General features: G+C 44.3%; 1 protein-coding gene across 1 annotated transcript in view; it reads right to left on the bottom strand.

Moving 5' to 3' along the window:
* The window catches only part of PAX5 (paired box 5), a 219,896-nt gene that overhangs the window by 47,221 nt on the left and 151,547 nt on the right, over positions 1-21,128 (bottom strand). The window contains exon 8 of the mRNA XM_065406100.1: positions 19,543-19,644. Within this exon, the coding sequence (XP_065262172.1) occupies positions 19,543-19,644 (102 nt within the window). The remainder of the gene's footprint in view (positions 1-19,542; positions 19,645-21,128) is intronic.

The raw sequence follows: 21,128 nt of genomic DNA, 5'->3' as shown, positions 1-21,128 counted from the left end.
CTACAAAGGACTGCGTGTGATGCTGAGCCCCCTCACCTCTCACAGAAGCCAGTGGGAGTTGAGGGGGCTCAGGCTCCCCCAGGATCATGCCCACAAGCATCCCATTGAAGCCTGGGGGATCACTTGAGAAGTCAGGCACCATTCAAAGTGAGTGAGGGTACCAGAATTTGGCCCTACAGAAAGAAATCAGAAAAGCTACTAGTAGTTCACCTTAGAGCAAAGCCTAGTTCTGGAGTAAGAATTGGCTATGAGCGATAACATAACATGGATCAGGAGCAGATGCAAATGAGACACATACAGTTTGGCCTCTTGCATTCCTGTCCTGCAAAATGTTGCGATACGGGGGGGGGGGGGGGAAATAAGTGCCAGTAATCTGTATGATGAAAAAAAACGTGCTATGAAACCAGACTATGGAGCAGGGTTAGGACAGATAGCAGGTGGGTTTAGGATGACCAGACAGCAAATGTGAAAAATCAGGACGGGGGTGGGGGGTAATAGGAAAGAAATATAAGAAAAAGACCCAAAAATCGGGACTGTACCTATAAAATCGGGACATCTGGTCACCCTAGGTGGGTTTATAAATTCTCTTTGGGCACCAAGGTAATAGATACTTTACCAACTTTCTAGTACACTGAAGGAATTTCAAGCACTCACTTCTCATTTATTTTACCTGTTTAAAAATTAAAGGCCTGATTTTGCTTTCACTTAGATAAATGCAAATCAGAGGCAACTCTGCTGAAATTGATCAAATTACACCAGTTTTACAGGGTGTAAATCAGAGGAGAATCAGATGTTAATTCTTTACTCTATCCCCACTGCTCCATTATATCTTCTGCCATACTATCTTTTGCCATGCCCCTTCCTAGTTTTTTTCTCCTTCCAATTAATTCATTTTCATACATGTACTGTTGCATGTCAGAAGATTACAAAATGCTGTCACAAAACTTTAGCAGAACTGGAGCTTTTTACACAAAACAAGACCAAATCCAATAAACACATGACAATAAATATGACTAAGATCTTCAGAGTCCCTGGAAAAAACAAAGACTTTATTGAAAAGGTACTAAAATCCTAATACCTTCATTTTGATCCCAGCTATGATATGGCACTCATGTCTCTGTTCTTTATACAATAGTGGTGGCTCTACATTTTACTTTGTTTAAGCAGTTTGCTGGATATATTGTTTTCCCTTGCAGGTACAGACAAGATGCATTCCTACATTAGAACAAACAGCCTTCAGAGAGGAAATTCACACAATCTAACTTCTTCCCCAGCATTACTTTGTGGTCTTGTATGTTATGGTCATCGCTAGTCACAACAACAAGAATTATTGTAAAAACTGCATACTTGTTTCCAAGTGCCTAGTGTTTTTGACTAAGCATCATCTTTATAACTAGGCTTGGGAGAATTAGACATTTTTTAAATTATTTCAACAGATAATATAGATACTTATTTCTAAACATTGTTTTTTATTTTTATCATTTTAAATTTTCACAGTTGCACATAATTATGGGGTTTAAACATTGTTTTCTATTTTTATCAATTTAAATGTTTGCAGGTTGGGAAATTATGGGGCGGCAATCAGACAATAATTAGTTAATCACAGTAGGCTTTGAGACTCAAAAAGTTAAACTTTACAGCCATTCAAGCACAAATTGTCAACATCGTATGTCAAAATATACAAAGTAAACAGCCTTAAATCAAACACTAAGAAGTTCTCACGCAGCATTTTTCTTACTTTTCCTATCTGTACATTTTGATGATTATCAATGGAAATATTTGTATTGGTTTGTGTGTGTGCGGTGAAATCAACATTTACCAATAAAAATCTAATGCTTCCAAGCCTATTGATAAACAAAAGACAGTAGTAGCACAATTGCTGCTGGTTTTTTTTTTAAATCCCAGTTTTGATCGTGGCTGTTTTCAGGTGCCTTTAGTCGGGTAATTGCACATAGACTTATATGAAGGAAATTCATTTGTTCAGGGTCACTGCATGGTTTTTCATTAAAAACAAATTACCGGTGTTCAGAAAGGACATCTGGGTTTCGAGAGTCCCATTAATGACTATATTTCCAGCATCACTATCCCGGACGGTCTACCCTTTCCTGTCACCCTCGGTTCTGAGCCCCGAGAGGACAATGAGAATGACAGTCAAGTGAAAGGGAAAACATGAGCGATGAGGCCAAGTACTTCGTCCCCAGAGAAGGCAAGAAGAGAAAAGTGAAAAAAAAAAAAAAAAAAACAGAGGGTAACAAGGGCCATTGTCTGAGCATTTTCAGCACAAGAACCAGAACAAATATTTAAATGAATGAGCATGATTATTTAAGCATAACCTTATTCAAATTCAATTATAATATGCCGCAGGCCCTTTGGACAGGACAAGGGGGATATGCAGCATGTTTTTAAACTGAAAGTACAAGGGGTGTGCCAGGCAGACACATGCTATCTGTCCATTTCCAGCTAGATTCTAAATCTGATTGTCCTCCCACTTAACACCCATTTAACCACAATAAACTTACTCCCTATTTGCACTGAGAGGGAGAGAGAAGCTATTTGAGCCTTCTGTCTATTTCTGAGACTCGAGAAAATTGATATGGGTCTGTTAGCTGCCTGCAAGGCAGAAGGGCAAGCTGCAAGGCATGGAGGTGTTGGGAAGAAAATAAAAGATCATTTGAATTGCAAGCTCTTTGGGCCCAGGAATTACCTCCATTATGTGTGTGTCCTGAATGATGGGGCCTTGATCTCTGTTTTGGAACTTCTAGGGGCTGCCACATTACAAATAAAACAATGTATAATAAGAGATACGCAATCAGTTTCTATTGTGATGGAGAATTAAGAACCTAGACAGGCAGAGATATTAGAACCTGGTCTCATGACTTGCTCTGGTGCTGCAAAACTCTGTTAGGGGGTTCTGTATTGCTGGAAGTGCTGTGCTTTGCATTAGACATTGGAGCTGCAGACCTGCACCCCTTCTCAGCTCGATCAGCCCTTTTGCTACCCTACCCACCACACTTCCACTCCCCTCTTCTGACTGCAGAAGCTGCCGCTTCCACTTCCCTTTCCTCCCACCCCTGGAAGCAGGAGAAGCATGCAGAAGACACTCAGCACCTCCTGACAAATGCTGCTTGATGGTTTTCTGCCCCTGGTGCACACACAGATTCTGGACAAAGGACTGCCCTCCGTATTTAACTCAAGAGGCCAAACTCAATGCTAGTGTAATTCCATTGACTTCAGTGATGTTACACCTGGAGTGAATTTAACCCCTTGTTTGGAAATACCAGACATTGCAAGTTGCAACAAAAAATCAGTCATATTCTTACATGTTGTACAATATAAGTTGTCTGCAGAATGTCACTTATTACCAGATACGCATCAATGGAACTCTGGCAAGACACTGAAACATCAATTTCCTTGTGTGTGTGTTTGTGGCGGGGGGACGGGTAACATTAAAATCATGATTGAACCTCTAAAACAATGGGGGGGGGGAATACAATGTTATGACATAAATTAGGGGCATATATGAATCACTTGGAATGCTATATTCAGTTCTCGTCAAGAACACGTAACTAAAGAGAGGATTTAAAAAAAATAGCAAACATTTTGTCGAAATGTTTCCCAATTATTTTTTCAAATTAAATGTTGTCAGAATGTCTCAAATCAACCAGTTGTGGATATAGCAGAAATGGGGGCATTTCAGAGACACGCAACAAAGTGAGGAGAGGAATGGAAATGCTTGTATATGAAGAGAGATCAGAAGGAGTGGGACTGATTAGCTTGGAAAAGAGATCAGTGGGGTAGTATAGAGGTACATAAAATAATTAATGGAATGAAGATAAACAGGGCACTCCTATTTAACATTCTTATTGTACAAGACAAAGTGATGCTTGTGTGACGCTGTATGAAATATGGGAGACACTTTATGATATTGTTAATACCAATATTATAAAATTGTAAGGAATCTGACCAGATATGCCACGTAAGGTATCTGTGAAAATGTTATGATTTGCCAAGTATGATGATCTTGTTAATATGTTTGTAACACCTTTGTATTGTGAGTTATAGTTATGTAGGGTATAACTGTATTTCCAAACTTGTGCTGTTTCTGGGTGACACCCCCAGACAGATTGGCATCAGCACTGCCTAGCCTGTTCAATGGCCCATCAAGGGTCATCAGCTGTACAAAAACCCATTGAAAGATGCCAGGGGCTACACCTTATGAGTCAGCAGGACTTGTAGGGGCATACCTATGGACAGGGAACTCCAAGGTTTTTCCATGCCATGTGCTGTGAAGTACAAGCCACATGGCAAAAAGAATATAAAGGCAGCTGCATAATCTCCATTTTGTCTTCAATCCTGCTTCTTACCTCTGGAGTGACTTTTCTACAGATGAAGCTCTTAACAAAGGACTGACTGACCCATCCAAGCTGTGGATGTGTTCCAGAGGGGCTTTCAAGCCAGAAAACTCACCAATACTGCTAAGAACCTGATCTATGGACTTTGAAATCTCTGCATGTATCTGACTGCTTTACCATTTAACATCTCTCTTCTTGTTCTTTTTTCTTTATAATACACCTTTAGTTTTAGACACCAAAAGGATGGGCTGGCAGCATGGTATTTTGGGTGGCATTTCCAATCTCATACTGACCTGGCAATGTGGCTGGCCCTTTGGGGTGCAGAAGAACAATTTGTCCAGTGAGCAGAGTTTTTAAGTAACTTCTCACTGTACTGACCTATGTGCTGATTGGAAGCCAGAGAACAGGAATGCAATAACAGGGGCTGTGTGGTTTCTTTTTTCAGCTTCTTGATAACCAGGGTGGGCATCAGAAGCACAGTTTGTGACTGGTTGGTAAGTTTAACTTCAGTTTTACCACCAGTTTTGGGAATATCTGCTGTCCCTTTTGCAGCCTGCCCTGACCTTGGCATTTTTAAGTGAGGGCTGCCCCGGGCACACCGGGCTACAGCTTGTTGGGGCAAACATTGTGTCATCTCTGTTTGGAAAGCATCTAGCATATTTTGGGCACAACCACAATTGGAATAAATAATATGATACAAATTTAAAACTGATAGAAAGAAATACTTTTTTCACACAGCACATAATTCACCTGTGCGATTCATCACCATACGCTATCGCTGAAACCAAGAATTTAGTAGGAATCAATAATGGACTAGACATTTATATGGATAATGAGAACATCTAGAGAGTTACATTAGACAGAATAAGCATTTATAAGGGATACAAATTCTCATGCTTCAGGGCAGAAGCTATTAAATGATGGGAGTTAAAAAGAAACTTCCCTTATGGATAGGTTATTTCAGAACTGTTCAATATGGAGGGTTACTAGTTCCTTCCCTTGAATTATCTGTTGCTAGCCAGGATGCAGGATAGGGTCACTGCTCTGATCCAGTGAGGTAATTCTGATGTCCCGACCACCTAGTGTGCCAAGTGCTCTAGAAAGGCAATTGATCTCATAAGTGCTGCCAGCAAACACCCTAGAGGATGTCTCGTGTATGACAGAAGCATTGGCTTGGCTGGGTTGTTAATATTACAACCGATCCACTAAAGCCAGTCTGCCCTTGCAGCTCTGATCTCACAGAGGATGGCATGAAAAGCATTTCCAAACACATACGCTATTCTGCAGTGCTCATCCTGCTCACTGGCGTGGGGGAGATGTCAGCTGGGTTCCCCTTCAGCAGCCAGGGGTCACATCCTGCATCTGGATCTGGGCTCTGAGGCTTGTCCCACCTGCTGCTGTTACTGCTGTGGGGCAGTGGGAGTGCGCTGGGTGACTGGCTCCCATCTGGTGGTGGCAGAGTGGTAAGTGGGCGATGCAGTTTGCTGTCAAGGAGCAGTAGCCACTGTGAGCTCCTTGGTCCACCCTGCCATGAATCTAGTAGCTGGATCTCTGGTGATGCCAGGGGCTGGGGTGATTGCCAGTTGGGGGTTGTGGAAGGGATGTTTGCCATATGGTAAAATTGGCCAAGGGCTGCGTGGGTTTTTTCACCCACCCCGTGGCACCCAAGATGTTTGGTTATGAAGTTTCCGCTACAATTGTGGGGGTTCTGGTGCAGTTGCAAGGGTCTGACTGCGGTTCCTGTCACCCAGTGGACTGCTTGGAGATTGGTCCTGGGTGTCATGACCCATAGGTCTCACACCTGGCCCAAAAAGTTTGTGGGAGTAGCCACACTCCAACCCTCCACCTGGCAGCCTGCTGGCAATAGCTTGCCTGACTCCCAGGAAGTCCAGCCCCAGTGTGAGGCTTTGCCCCTAGGTCCAATTGGCAGAGTCCCAGAGCAGCTGATAGGCCTGCTGGCCCTACTTCAACCAGTAGCAGGAATAGGAAGGTGTCCAAACAACAGGGCTCCACCCTGCTCTAGACTGTGTGCTCTAGACTGTGTGCCTTTTGCTTCCTGCTCCCCCAGCCTCATCTCCTGGCACCCTGTCCCAGCTTGACTCCTGACATCTGACTTCTGATTCAGACCTCCAGTCTGTCGCCTACCTCTGACCCCCTAGTATCCTGACCCGGCCTCAGCTCGGGTTCCCAACTCACAGTTCTGATCTGCAGTTTGTCTCCTACTTCCGAGCTCCCAGTATCCCAGCCCAGCCGACTATTAACTCCTGTCTCATGACTGAGGTTTCTGGCTCTGACTACTAGGTCTAGCTGCCACAACCCAGCCATGGCAGCTTTTTCAGACACAATAACCCTACAGGACCCAGCCCAGTGCAACAAGAATGGACCAAACAGCAGAACCACAACCACCCAGAAGCATCAGACTTGCCCACAAAGATAACTGACTGCGAGAATGAAGGGAGGAGAAGAGAGATTTCCTGCAGCCCCCACTTCTGCATACCATGACCTCAGCTTCTGTATCACCCACTGAAACTATGCAAGAAGATCTGGCTCATCAGCGACTCACACTTGATGAAAAAGAACAGTGCCATCAGCAGCACCTGTGCTTCTACTGCCATGAACCTGGCCATGCCATCTCAGCCTACCTAGTTTGAATACCAAGGAGCTCAGAGAAACAATCCAGCCCAGGCACATCAGGAGAAACCGGCTTGGGCCTAGAGGGAAGAGAACTTCCCTGTACCCTAATCCTCACTAAGATGTATCCTGAGCCCCATCCAGGTACTTCTCATTCACAGGTGCCTATCCAGCTGCGCATTCCAGGATTCTGACATGGCCAGTGCCACATGCTTCAGAGGGAATGAACAGAACAGGGCAATTATAGAGTGATCCATCCTATTGTCCAGTCCCAGCTTCTGGCAGTTGGAGCTTTAGGGACACCTGGTACATTGGGCTGCATCCCTGACCATTTTCACTAACAGCCCCTGATGGACCTATCCTCTATTGACTTAACTAATTCTTTTTTGAACCCCGTTATAGTCTTGGCCTTCACAACATCCCCTGGTGATGAGCTCCACAGGTTGACTGTGCATTGTGTGAAGAAGTACTTCCTTTTGCTTTAAACCTTCTTCCTTTTAATTTCATTGGGTGATCCCTGGTTCTTGTGTTATGAGGAGGAGTAAATAACACTACCCTATTCACTTTCTCCATACCATTCATGATTTTATAGACCTCTATCATATTCCCCCCACCCTTAGTCATCTATTTTCTAAACTGAAAAGTCCCAGGCTTTTTAATCTCTCCTCATATGGAAGCTGTTCCATACTCCTAATCATTTTTGTTGCTCTTTTCTGAACCTTTTCCAATTCCAATATATCTTTTTTGAGATGGGATGACCAGATCTGCAAGCAGTATTCAAGATGTGGGCACACCAGGGATTTATATAGTGGGATTGTGATATTTTTTGTCTCATTATCTATCCCTTTCCGAATGGTTCCTAACATTCTGTTTGCTTTTTTGACCGCCGCTGCACATTGAGCAGATGTTTTCAAAGAACTATCCATGATGATGCCAAGATCTCTTTCTTGAGAGGTAACAGTGAATTTAGACCCCATCATTTCATATATATAGTTGGGATTATGTTTTTTTTTTTATTTGGAGTATACATTTAGTTTGAGCCTCTATTATGGTGTTTTTAAATAGTTTCCATGCAGTTCACTTTTGTGACTGTTCCTTTTAATTTCCATTTAACTAGCTCTCTCCTTTTTGTGTAGTTTCCCCTTCTGAAGTTAAACGATACTGTGATGGGTGTCTGGTATTTCCCCCACCCACAAGGATAATTAAATTATGGTCTCTCAAGGAAGCTCACTCCTGCTGAATGAAACTACAAGATCGTGGACATGGACCTTCTGGCAATTATGACTGCCTTCAAAGAGTGGTGACTCTACTCGGAAGGGGCCTGCCATCTGGTCCAAGTGTTTACCAACCATAAGAACCTGGAGTATCTGTGTACAGCCAAGGCTCTAAAACCAACAGCTCCAGTGGTGCCTATTCTTTTCTCAGTTCAATTTCACCATCACATACCGCCCTGGAACCAGAAATGGCAATGAAGTCTTGTCTTGAAGAAATGGCTCTGATCCATGAGACCCCAGTCCGGGACCATTTTCAAGTCCCATACTTAATCCGACTTGCTACCAGGACCTACTTGCACTCATCTATTCTGCTTCTGTCTCAGGAATTCTGCCCGATGAGTTGGCCACATGACACTCGGGAGGGGTCCTGTGAGAGTGGTGGTCCTATAACTGTGCCATGACTCCACCCTGGCAGGACACTTAGGGCAATATAAAATCCAACGATTAATGTCCCATTTCTTCTGATGGGCCTGAGTGCGCCCCACGACACAAACCTCTGTTTGTTTCTTGCAAGATGTGCACCCACTCTAAGATCCCACACCAGAGACCCTGTAGTCTTCTCCATCCTCTGGACACACCACCTCAGCCCTGGGAGGATTTTTCTTGCACTTTGTGGTGGAACTACTAGAATTCAGTAGTTTCACGACCATCCTGATGGAGGCAGATCTGTTTTCTAAGAGATTTATTTGGGCATAAGCTTTCATGGGTAAAAACCTCACTTCTTCGGATGTGAGAAGTGAGGTTTTTACCCACGAAAGCTTATGCCAAAATAAATCTGTTAGTCTTTAAGGTGCCACCAGACTCCTTGTTGTTTTTATAGATACAGACTAACACGGCTACCCCCTGATACTTGTTTTCTAAGATGTCTCACTTCATCCTCTACATGTGTTTACCCTCCGCAGAGGAAGCCACCCAGCTGTGGATAAACAATATAGTCCATCTTCAGGGCTTTGTGGATCACATCACCTCTGACTGGGGGCCTCAGTTTACTGCCCACTTTTGGCACGAGACACTATGTTTATTAGGAGTACACCTGTACTCTGCCTACCATCCTCAGCCAAATGGAAAGAATCAACCAGATCTTCAAACAGTACTTATGATGCTACATCAACCATCACCAGGATGACTGGCCTTCACTGTTACCCTATGCAGAGTTCTCATACAATTATGCAGACCACACATCCACAGGCCACAGCCCCTTCTTTATCAACTATGGGTACCACCTCCAATTTCACCTCCAACTACATACATTCTCCCCCAACCCATCTACCTCGGACCTAGTACAAGACATCCATCACACCCAAGAAGAGGTGAAGGAACACCTTGAAAAGGCAAAGGAGGACTACAAAAGGCGCACAGACAAATGTGGACAACAGGGCCTGCCTATGCTGCAGGACAAAAGGTGTGGCTTTCAACTGAACACCTCCACATGGACAGACCCTCTTTGAAACTTGACTGTCGGTTCCTTGGCCCATACCAGATCCAGCGACAAATCAACCCAATCACCCTCAAGCTCTAGCTGCCTCGATCCCTTAGAGTCCACCCCGAATTCCAAGTCTCACTTCTAAAACCATACACTGAGAACACATTTCCTGCAGAGCACAATCACTACCTCCACCAGTGCAAGGACAGAGGCAGGAGGAATACATTGTACTCAAAGTCCTTGACTAAGATCCCTCAGGGCCAATTATGGTATCTGGTTGACTGGGCCATAATCTTCCCAATCAATCAGGTACCAGATAAAACAGGAGATTGGGCCATAGTACTTTCTCTGTGCTGCAATTTTTGGCTCTTTCCCTTTTCTAAAGGCCTTGTCCTGCTTCCCACAATTACACCTGTGGTCCCATTTAGGAGCCCAATACAGCTTCCGTTGGAGTCAATTGGAAGACTCCTATTGCCTTTGACAGCAGCTGAATCAGGGCCAATGTCAATGGTACTTCTTGCATGAGCATGAGACAGGATTTGGCTCCAGTTTTGTTCTGTTCTCTGATGGTTTCTGTTGAGTGGACAAGCAGATCTGTGTGTTATGAAGGACTGTGGTTTCAATGGCTGGGGGCGTGGGTAAGGGAACCAATACAACTGAGGAAGAGCTTGAGGACGTCTTCCAAGAGAAAGGGAAGCACAGCCTTAAAAGGACGAGTCCCCGATACCACAATCTCTCTCCAGACACATTTCACAGAATCTGTAACTTTAACAGTGTAATTCACACATTAAAATTTACTTTGTTCAGTTCATAAGAATTTCAGATGAGTCATACCCATAAATTGCTGTTTGACTGCAATGTACTCAAGTTTAATCATGTGGAAATTAAACCAAAACTTCTGGGCCTGATCCAAGACCCTGCCCTCAGTCAGGGCCTGATTGAAAGCCCAATTAAGTCGATTGAAAGACTCCCACTGATTGCAATGGTCTTGAATCAGGCTCTGCTCTCATTGACAATAATGGGATTTCTGGGCAAAAGAGGTTTGCTGATTGGACCACACATAATACAATAAATAATAACTGTAATAACTAATAATGCTTAACACTTATCTTCATCTATACATCACTATATGCTCTACAAGAGCATGCGAGCATCATTATTCCTCTCTTAAGGAAGGGAAAACTGAGATGCAGCAAGGTGAAGTCATAGATCAAGGTCACTCAGGTAGCCAGTGGCAAAGGTGGGAAGAGGATCCAGAGTTCCTGAGTCCCAGTCCAGTGCCCTATTCATTGGGCCACACTGCCACATACAGCTAGTGGGATATATGCAAATATGTTTCACCCATAGTGCCTCAGATTCAGCAAAGAACCTAGACATGTCCTTAAATGCCTTGATAAATAGCAATGGGACCTATGCACATGCTTAAAGTTAAAGGCCAGTAAGAATAAGGACCAGTAAAAGGAAGAAGAAAAAATAACCACATACTGGAAGCAATATTCGTACTTGCCATGTGGAATGTTGTATCCTATTAGGTTGCGTTACCAAGCAACGTTGGGCTAAATTCTCCTTTCATTTACACTGGTGCAACTTCATTGGTGGCAATAGAGTTTCATGGGTGTAAATAACAGTAAAATTTAGCCCTACAATTTTACAGTCTGTTGTAAATAATGGTGCCTTGCATAAGATTCTGTGTACTTTCAGTTGATATTTCCAAAGCCATCTAGAGGATCTAGATGCTCACTTTCCATTAAAATGAATGGAAAATAAATGTCTAAACCCCATAGGTTGCTCTGAAAATTTCAACCATTATATTGTATTGTATTATATTGGCAAATGATGCACACATATGTAAATCCCCACCCTTTTTCCTACTTTGGAGCATGCTTGACCCAGGAATTCTGCACATCTAGACATGATGTTATCACAGAAATATGCAATTGGTTTGCTGGCACTGCCGTGCCATTTGGAAGTGCTACTTTTCACAGGCAATTTTCCCAGTGGCAGTCAGTACGATAAGACAACAGGGGTGCAGGGACTGCTAAGATCCTGATGGGGAAAGGTGTGCTCCTGGGATCCCAAAACCACGTTCTCGTTTTACAAGGCTGTCGTTTTTAAAGCACAGTATAGAACTCGATTTTTCTGGAGAAAGTTTTTCAATTAATGAGTTAGCTGGTTTGAGTGAGCTGGTCGCAAGTCGCATTGGCGGGGATAATTCTCTTTGTTGATATATGCCATCCTCCCTTCCAGCAGAGCTGACAGGCCACCGAGGAGAGTACACCCTGAATTCCTGAAAGGTGCAGCATTGCTGGGGAATTGCAGTAGAAAGTCTTGTGCCTAGAGCACCGAGAGAACTGTGTTGTCCATTTAGTGGGAAAAGCCCCAATTTGGATTATTTTTTCTTTTCCAGAAATGGAACAAAATCACAACAAACTTGAAAGTTTGCCATGAAACAAAATTCTGGGGGGGGGGGGGGAAATAATCATCTCAATCTAAACATTTTGTTCCAATTTTGGCCTTTAATGAATTTTAAGTTCAAAATCACTTTTGTTCCAAAAATACCAAACCAGGCCATTTGGAAATCATCTCAATGCTTTGTTTTGGTTATTTTAAAATGAAATTTCAGCGAAAACGACACATTTTGTAAATAGGTGCCTAAGTCAATGGAAAAAGGCATTTTCGTCAAAAACCTCTTTGGATGGAAGATTTCCAACCAGCACTGCCTGTGTATTGCATATGCAGGACCAGCTCCAGGGTTTTTGCCGCCCCAAGCGGTGAAAAAAAAAAAAAAGCCGCGATCGCGATCGGCGGCAGCTCCACCACGCCGCTTTCTTCTTCGGCAGCAATTTGGCGGCAGGTCCTTTCCTCCGAGAGGGACAGGGACCCTCTGCCGAATTGCCGCCGAAGAGCCCGACGTGCCGCCCCTTCCCCTTGGCCGCCCCAAGCACCTGCTTGCTCAGCTGGTGCCTGGAGCCGGCCCTGGCATATGTCCCACAGCAGCAGCAACCCCACTGATGTTGGCCCCCTGCCTTAAAGCTGCAGTAGAACCATGGTTAGCTATAGAATTAGTTATGAAGCTCACCTCTCTCTTGTCCAGGAAGTCCCCTCTTAGGCCCAGATCCTCAAAAGTATTTAAGTGCCTAACTCCAACTGAAGTCTATGGGAGTTAGGCACAGAAATACATTTGAGGATGTGGGCCTTGGTTAACTCTTGAGGATCCTATCAATTTATCAGGAACCAGAAAACTCCTCCTAATTCCTTAGCTGTAGGGTTTGCAATTTGATCTAATGGTTTACCAGGTTTCAAACCTCCAACTAAATCAGTAGGAGCCAGATAGTTAATCAGGATATTTTATAGTTACCCAAAAGTCCTTCACTCAGAGGCAGTCAGTGCCTGTATTTTTAAACCCCGGATACTTCGTGTGGTACCCCACCATAACGCAGAAAAGCAAGAAACACCCAATTTATAAACCGACCAAAAAGCAAGAGAGGCGCTAATCCAGGAGATCCAATCTCTCCTGTGCAACCAGGAAGGTCATTCAAAACTGCTTCCCCCTAACACTTTCTTAGAGCTTGTCTCACAAGGACACTCAAGAAAATTAATCTGAATTCATTTTTAAAGTGGATTGTTTAAGCCGCATTAAATCCCTGTGTGGATGCTCTTATTCAGAAAGTGGTCTTAATTCAATTTTAATTCAGTTTAGTTTAATTCACTCTGGAAATAAATTAAATTAAACCAAATAACAGTTATAATAATTCAGAATAAGAGATCCCACACAGGAGTTTAATGCAGTTTAACTAGTCCACTTTAATTTTACACCTTTAGTTAATTCAGATTAGTTTCCTTGAGTGTCATTGTGCATACAAACCTTTATACTTACTCCTTTGGAGTCTGGTGCACTGTGCCAGTGTAAAGGGAGCAGGGGCCACTTCAGGAAGCCTGGGTAGAGCTAGTCCCAATGTGTCCTGTCTCAGCTCTGCCAGGAACCTGAGTGGGAGAAGGACCAGACTGCCACTGGACTGGATCTGACGCAGCCGCAAAGTGGAAGTGGCAAAAGGAGTCCCGTCCCCCCCACCTTTGCACTGCCCATTGCAATTGCAGGCCCTGTACGTGGGAGTGGGGGCAGTACCTGCTCCCTGGGGTCACTCACAAGGGCATTGGCACCCCAAGGATGGTGGGAGGGAGGCATGGAGCACAAAGGACCATGGTTGTGCTCCCTCTTCACACTGGCCCACAGATCACGACAGATGCATCATGCCAAAGGACCAGTTGGGAAGGCATTGTTGTGCATGTCCTGATAGACAGGCCCTCCCTAAGCTCCCCCTGGAGTGGGCCAGGGACTAAAGGCCCCTGCCATAGGGTAGCTGGCCCCTTACATTAAATTGGGCTCAGCTCTCCTGTTGCAATCTGGGTGCACCCTAGTTTGGGGAATGAGGAGGGTGGGGCTGCCCCTGGGAGTTATAAGTGAGAGTTCAGAACCCAAGAGTCCTGAGAGCAAAGAGATCTCTGAGGGAGAGCAGAGCGGGGTGAGAGCTTCAGGAGGGGTTGCCCATGAAGGAGGGAGTGGGGAGAGGTCCCTGCTTCAGCCGTGGAGCCAGGTGAGGCTGGTGAATGTAGAAGGCAATCAAGGGGTCACCTACAGACTTGCCCAGGCCACAGAGAGCTGAAGGCTGAGAGAAGCAGAGGGCGATGCCGGCTGGCTCTCTAAAATGGAGGCCCAGAGTGGATGGAAGGCTGAGGAATAATGGAGGGGTGAGCCCACTGAGCTGGTCCTGGGCAAGAGCTGGAACCCTACCTGGGAAGGAAACAGGGCAGAGAAACACCCCAGCTAGAGGGGATGGGATGTGGCCTGACGAGAGATGCTAGAGCCGTACCTGGGAGCCGGGGTGAAGCACAGTGAGAGACGCTAGAGCCGTGCCTGGGAGCTGGGGTGAAGCCTGGTGAGAGACGCTAGAGCCATATTTGGCGTTGTACTGTGCTGGGAGGATTCTGGTTTACGGTAGTGGGACTTCAGGTAATAACTTAACCCCACAAAACGGGCTATTTATATACTCTGAAGGCTGCCCTGAGTTTATTTCAAGAATCCAGAGGGAAACTGAGGTGAGGGGCCACTTGCAGGGCACCCAGGAGGAGGCTGCACGTTCACAGCCTCTTTGAGAAGAAGGGAGGGTGCGTGACAGAGTGACAGCAATGGCAGGGGGAGGGCAGGAACTGACATGGGGCCGGGAGGATGGCGCTGAAGAGGTGGCTGGCAGAAAAGGCCAGGCCGGTGGGGAACATGAGGTCCATTGCCTGCTGAGATGAGCTTTGGAGCGAAGGGCTCTCGTTCAAGATATGGGAGGGAGGGGAAAAAGCAGGGAGGGAGTGGAAGCTGGGGTGGGGTGGGGGGAAGGAGATCAGAGAGAGAGGAGCTAGGTAGATTCAGGTCTGATCTACCCCGTCAAGATTTCTCAGGACAGGTATTCTAATCCCTGAGTTGTAAGAGTTAACACGCATTCCCCAGCCCCTCGGACACGTGCTCTATGAATCCCTGGCAAATGCTGTACAAACACAGACACTGTAGCTGGGGACCAGGTTATTCACAGTCACATAAATTATGTCAACAGCAACAAGCATGCAACAAAACATCATATATGTCTTATCATGTCTATATTTCTCCCACGTCTCTAAACACTTCACAGACACAATCAGTTAATTATAACAATCGTTCATGGCTCACAATTAAAGCTCTTATCAAAGAACCACATTTTGAGCCTATGCTCTGAAAATTATTCCAGGGAAGCAGCAGGTCTAGGAGGGAATCCCAGAGAATTGGTGAAACGTACATTCCCCTTGTATAAATTTCAGGGCAGAATAATTCAGCCATATCAGAGCACAATCACTGATATGCATACAGCATTAAACCTGATCTGTCAGCTCCTTCAGAACCAAATCATAAAAGACGGTGTGCATTCAGAAGAAGCCTCTGAAACGGGCCCTTCAAATGACAAGAGACAAGTGAGGACAGAGAAGGTATTTTGGATTCTAGTTAGCAAACCCACACTTAAATGAGAACGAGAACCTAGAAGAATTGCAGGTGACCTTCAACCTAGCTGGAGCAGAAGGTTGTTATTAAAAGACCCAGTGAAAGGAACATTGCAGTTACTCAATCTAATGGGTCACACCAGCCTTTGTGTAGTTAAAAATAAATCTATTACACAGAGAAATCAGCTCAGATGAGTCGAGATCATTGCATTGCATCTTTCTAAACGCTGCCAAATAATGTGCGATTCGTCTTAGGTATTACCAAACCTGCCCATCTTGGGTACCATTACTTAGTAGTAGTATCTGAGCACCCCACAATCTGTAAGGTATTTACGCTCCCTGCACCCCTGCGAGCTAGGGAAGAGCTATTAACCTCATTTTACAGATGGGGAACTGAGACACAAACTAAGGGCTTGTCTACGCTGTGCCGCAGTGCGGACTACGGGGGGGTGCAAATTGCCGAGTACAAAGTGTTGCGTTCTAACTGCCCTGTGGGGACGCTCCTGGCACAAGCTAAAAGGTACCTAGTTCATGTTAACATAGTCTTCTTTCAAACAGGGCTATGTTCATGCAAACTAAGTACCTTGTAGTTTACGTCAGCACTGCCTACGGGGGGCAATTACGGAGCAACACTTTGCTGTGCTCTGCACTTCACCCTCCCCTGGTAGTCCACACTGAAGCACATTGTAAACGTAGCCAGGTCTTCAAAGGATTTCAGCACCTGAAGGTGCAGACACCTAAAGGGATTTTCAGACACATGTCGATGGGAGTTAGGAGCCTACCGTGCTTAGGTACACTTGAAAAACACAACTTTTTGTTCTGCGTTTGTACAGCGCCTAACACAATGGGGTCCTGGACTATGACTGGGGTCCCTGGGCACTATGCTTGTACAAATAATAATAATAATAATAATTAATAATAAGGACTAGTGAGATAAAATCTTAACAGAGGCTGTAACAGAACCACCTTGAAACCTCATCACCTACACTTTCAAAAATGACTCAATTTTCTACTGTTCAAGTTGGGGCACCTTTAAGGGGCTGATTTTCAAAAAGCAGGTGCTTAGCACCTTCTGAAAATCAGGTCTCTTCAAGGCATCTCCAGAGGGTCACCCACAATCCCTAGTCACATGAAAGGGTAGGCCCCACATTTGGAAGGGTGCAAATTGTTCCAGGATACAAAGTAGGACGATCTTTTCCTTTCACCTCAGGGAACTGACATCATCTTAGATAATGTGCAGAGTATTTGGGTTTCATAACAGCTGCACAATAGCAGGCTTAGCCTTAAAAGCACAGATGTGCTATGGGCATAATTTAACACTTGCTGCAATCAAGAAGCTTCATGCAAACCTTCCCATTTTCGGGCTGGCTCAAGTGAAAGACAGCGCTTGCTAACTCGAGATCCGTTTCCTTCACTAGATACCAGGACGCCATGCTTCTGAACACAGAGGGAATAGTGCCAGACCAACCTCTGTCACAGTCTTGCATTACTTCTGCTTCCAGTAGGGTGACCCGACAGCAAATGTGAAAAATCGGGACGGAGGTGCGGGGTAATAGGTGCCTATATAAGAAAAAGATCCAAAAATCGGGACTGTCCCTATAAAATTAGGATATCTGGTCACCCTAGCTTCCAGACTTAGAAAGAACTAGGAGGTCAGAGTAAATGAAGTTAACTAAACTTTGCCAACTTGCAAAATAAAGGACTGCTTTGTGTTCAGATTTTGATTGAATCATAGAATCTCAGGGTTGGAAGGGACCTCAGGAAGTCATCTAGTCCAACCCCCTGCTCAAAGCAGGACCAATCCCCAGTCAGATTTTTGCCCCAGATCCCTAAATGGCCCCCTTGAGGATTGAACTCAAACCTGGGTTTAGCAGACCAATGCTCAAACCATTGAGCTATCCCTCCCCCCATAATCAGGGGCAGATGTTTTATCCTGACTAGTTCACCCAACCTTGTTCCTAGCTGCTGTTCAGAGATGCTTGTATAACTGCAAAACACATTTAGGGAAATCTTGTTAATAAAGCACCTTAACACGGATGTGACTTTTTTTTTAAGGTTCTTAATATTTAAATGGTAGGAAGTGACTTGCAATCACAGCAAAATGTTGTTGCATTTTCAGGCCAGATCCTCAGCTGGTGCAAACTGCTGAAGCACCATTGAAATCAGCAGATCAATTTATACCAGTTGAGAATCTGGCCTGAAGTTCTAGGCAAGTTTTTTGGTATGATGTAAATCCTTACAGCTGTATAAAATAAGCCATTATTATATCACATTTCCTTTTTGAGGGGAAAGTAATGTTTCTGTATCTATGTCAATCTTTATAAAATCCCCGGCCCCCCATACACTACTTTCAATACCATTGCAACACTTTTTATGGGCAAAAATGACTAAATGTTATTACAATGACCTGATTCATACTTCTAATTCTTAAAACTAATTCATATGAAGAGTGAATGCGTTTTTCTTAATTTCTTAAAGATATTATCAGGAGACAAGTACAATCAAGATTGATCATATATGCAAACTCCCACACACTCTAGACATAAAGCCAGTGTTACCAACTCTTATGCTGTTTATCACAAGTTTTATGATATTTCGTTCTTAATCCCCAGCTGCTGGAGTCATGTGATTATGTAATAATCTCGGCTTTCATTTTTTTAAAACAGAGTGAAGAAAGCTTGGAAATACGGTCCAAGTGCACCCTAAAGGCCCAGAAACTAGAAAGCAAGTAAAAAAACACCCAACGTTTTTTTAAAAGTCCCATGATTTTTAAAAATCCTTTACTCGTAACTCCTGAATGCTTGGGGTTCGTAATACTGTATAACACTTTTCCTAGTAAGCAGTGGTGGCCTTAACATTGAGATCAAAAGTTGCGAGGGCCAGATCCTCAGCTGCTGTAAATCTACATCGCTCTTTTGAAGTCAATGATTTTCATCATACTTAAATGTCAAACCCAGGAGTATATACAACATAACACTCATCTGTCTCTAGCCTTATCACTATCTGTATGTCTAAAGCACCAACAGTATCGCCATTGTGTCTAGGATCATAGATGAATAATTGTGGATCAAAAGTTGCTAATAATGGATAACCCAACTGTATTCATAGGGACCTCATCCTACAACGTGCCTCTTATGAGATCTGGGCATACTCAGCTCCTGCTGACTTCCAAAGGGGTTGAGGGTACTCAGGTCCAGTTAGGCACCTAACTCTCACTGATTTCAGTGGGAGCTAGGAACATAGGTACCTCTGAAGATCTGTGCTGGAGTGCCTTCCAGCAGATGATCAGCTGCTCCCATCACAAGGCTGGGGTTATCTCAAAAACATGCAAAAAGGGTTTACCAAAAAAAGGAAAAAGCCTGCGGAAAATTCAGTGATGCGTGAGTTGTTAAGATTTTGGGCTTAGTAAAGTAACCATCTGAACCCTTCCAGTCCAACAAACACTTGCCACAGCGCAGCTTTTCTAGCCCACTGGCACCAATACATGTGACGTGCTTAACATTAAAGTGTTGATTAAAATCATCCTCGTGACGAATGGGGGGGAAGTTTGAGGCTGTCCCTGCGTGATCAGATCAACACATATCAAACGGCCATGCAGTGGGGTAAAGGCTTCTCCCTGCCTACAGGATGGAAGAATTTGCTTTGGCAGCGGAGAAGTTAGGCTCTCCCTTGTGCCAGAGAGGGGCTGGTTTATTTATTTAGACTCGCTTTGCATCTGCTCTTCTCTTTTCATCACTGTAATTCTGTCTTCTGCTGGCATCAGTGCAGAACAACCAGAAAGCATTTGGCTTTGCTTCTGTAATGCTGCAGGGAGGGGAGGAGGGGGGGTTGTTAAACTCACCAGGCACCATTCCTGTCAGTGTTGGAGCAGAGTAGCTGCCCTGTCCAGCAGGGGGGACGTGAGGAGGGTATCCTGGGAGGGTTGTGCTTGCCAATTCACGACCTGAAGAATCAAACCAACAAATCACCATGTGAGCATTCACAACAACTAGACATGTTTTTACATTTCCCTGAACACCCAGAACACAGGCCAGGCATTTGTCATAACTGTACTGTGAATACCAAAGTGGGATTTTTAACTTGGCAGGGAGAGAAGAGACAATTTCTTTATAAGCTGCCATAAAGCTCTGATAAAGTGAGCGACACAGAGAGAAGGCACACACGGCTCGGCGCTGAGGCAGGCAAACCAGCTTGAACTTTGCTGGTCCTTCCTTATTCCCAAGTTTCTCTGAAGCTCAGATTTGTCAAAATAAACGTATAGCATTAGAAACTGGTCAGTCACGAAGTGGGAAGTGACAGCAATTTGAATGGCATTTGCCTAGCAAACATTCTAGGAAGAAGCCCTTCTACCGACATAAGGATAGTCTTCAGAGGACTTGCAAATTCATTATGGGTAATATTTTGGTGTAGCCCCACTCATGGAGAGCCAGTGTAGTTCAGTGGCTTGCACACTAGACTAGGACTCCGAAGGGCTGGCGTCTATTCTTGGCTTGGACATGTGACTATGGGCAGGTCATGTGACTGCAGGCAGGTCATGTGACTGCTCTGTGCCTCAATTTCCCTATCTGTAAATCAGGGATAATGATGCTGAATGCTTCTTTCTCATCAGCAGATCACAAAACTGGGTGTTACTCTTAGTACAATTACAGTGCAAAAACCATGTACATACATGCCACAGAATTCAAGTCATGGCTTTGTAAATCAAACTTATTTGGACCTCAGCAAATCATTTCTTTTACTCTAGGCCTTGCGATTTAAGGACGTACTTCAGGGGTAGGCAACCTATGGCACGCGTGCCGAAGGCGGCACACGAGCTGATTTTCAGTGGAACTCACACTGCCCGGGTCCTGGCCACCGGTCTGGGGGGCTCTGCATTTTAATTTAATTTTAAATGAAGCTTCTTAAACATTTTAAAATCCTTATTTACTTTACATACAATAGTTTAGTTATATATTATAGACTTATAGAAAGAGACCTTCTAAAAACATTAAAATGTATGACTGGCACGTGAAACCTTAAATTAGAGTGAATAAATGAAGACTCGGCACACCACTGCTGAAAGGTTGCCGACCCCGATGTACTTAGAAGTTAAGTACATGCTGATTAGGGCCTGTCTGTCTCTTTCTTTCTTTCTTATGCTCAGAGCTCTGACACCCCTAATGGTCTCAGTTTATCGAGCTGCCTGCTATGCTAAGGCACGAGATAGAAATATAAGACTCTCAGCAACATTTTTATTTATTTTAGCGTTAATTCTAAACTTCCCATACAAGAGTAAGGCTGAAACTCTGCATTTCACAGTTCAAGTCCCCAAGTTAACCTTTTTCACAAGTTGAAATAGACAAAGCAGGACTTCTAGGTATCACATTGCTACATGAATATAGTTCCCTGGTTAACTTCAGAAATTTAGCAGTCAAAATTAAAGACCTT

This window comes from Emys orbicularis, chromosome 6, assembly GCF_028017835.1.
Source record: "Emys orbicularis isolate rEmyOrb1 chromosome 6, rEmyOrb1.hap1, whole genome shotgun sequence".
Lineage (NCBI taxonomy): Eukaryota > Metazoa > Chordata > Testudines > Emydidae > Emys > Emys orbicularis.
Note: the sequence above shows the minus strand (reverse complement) of the source record. Positions and strands in the feature narration are given on the sequence as shown.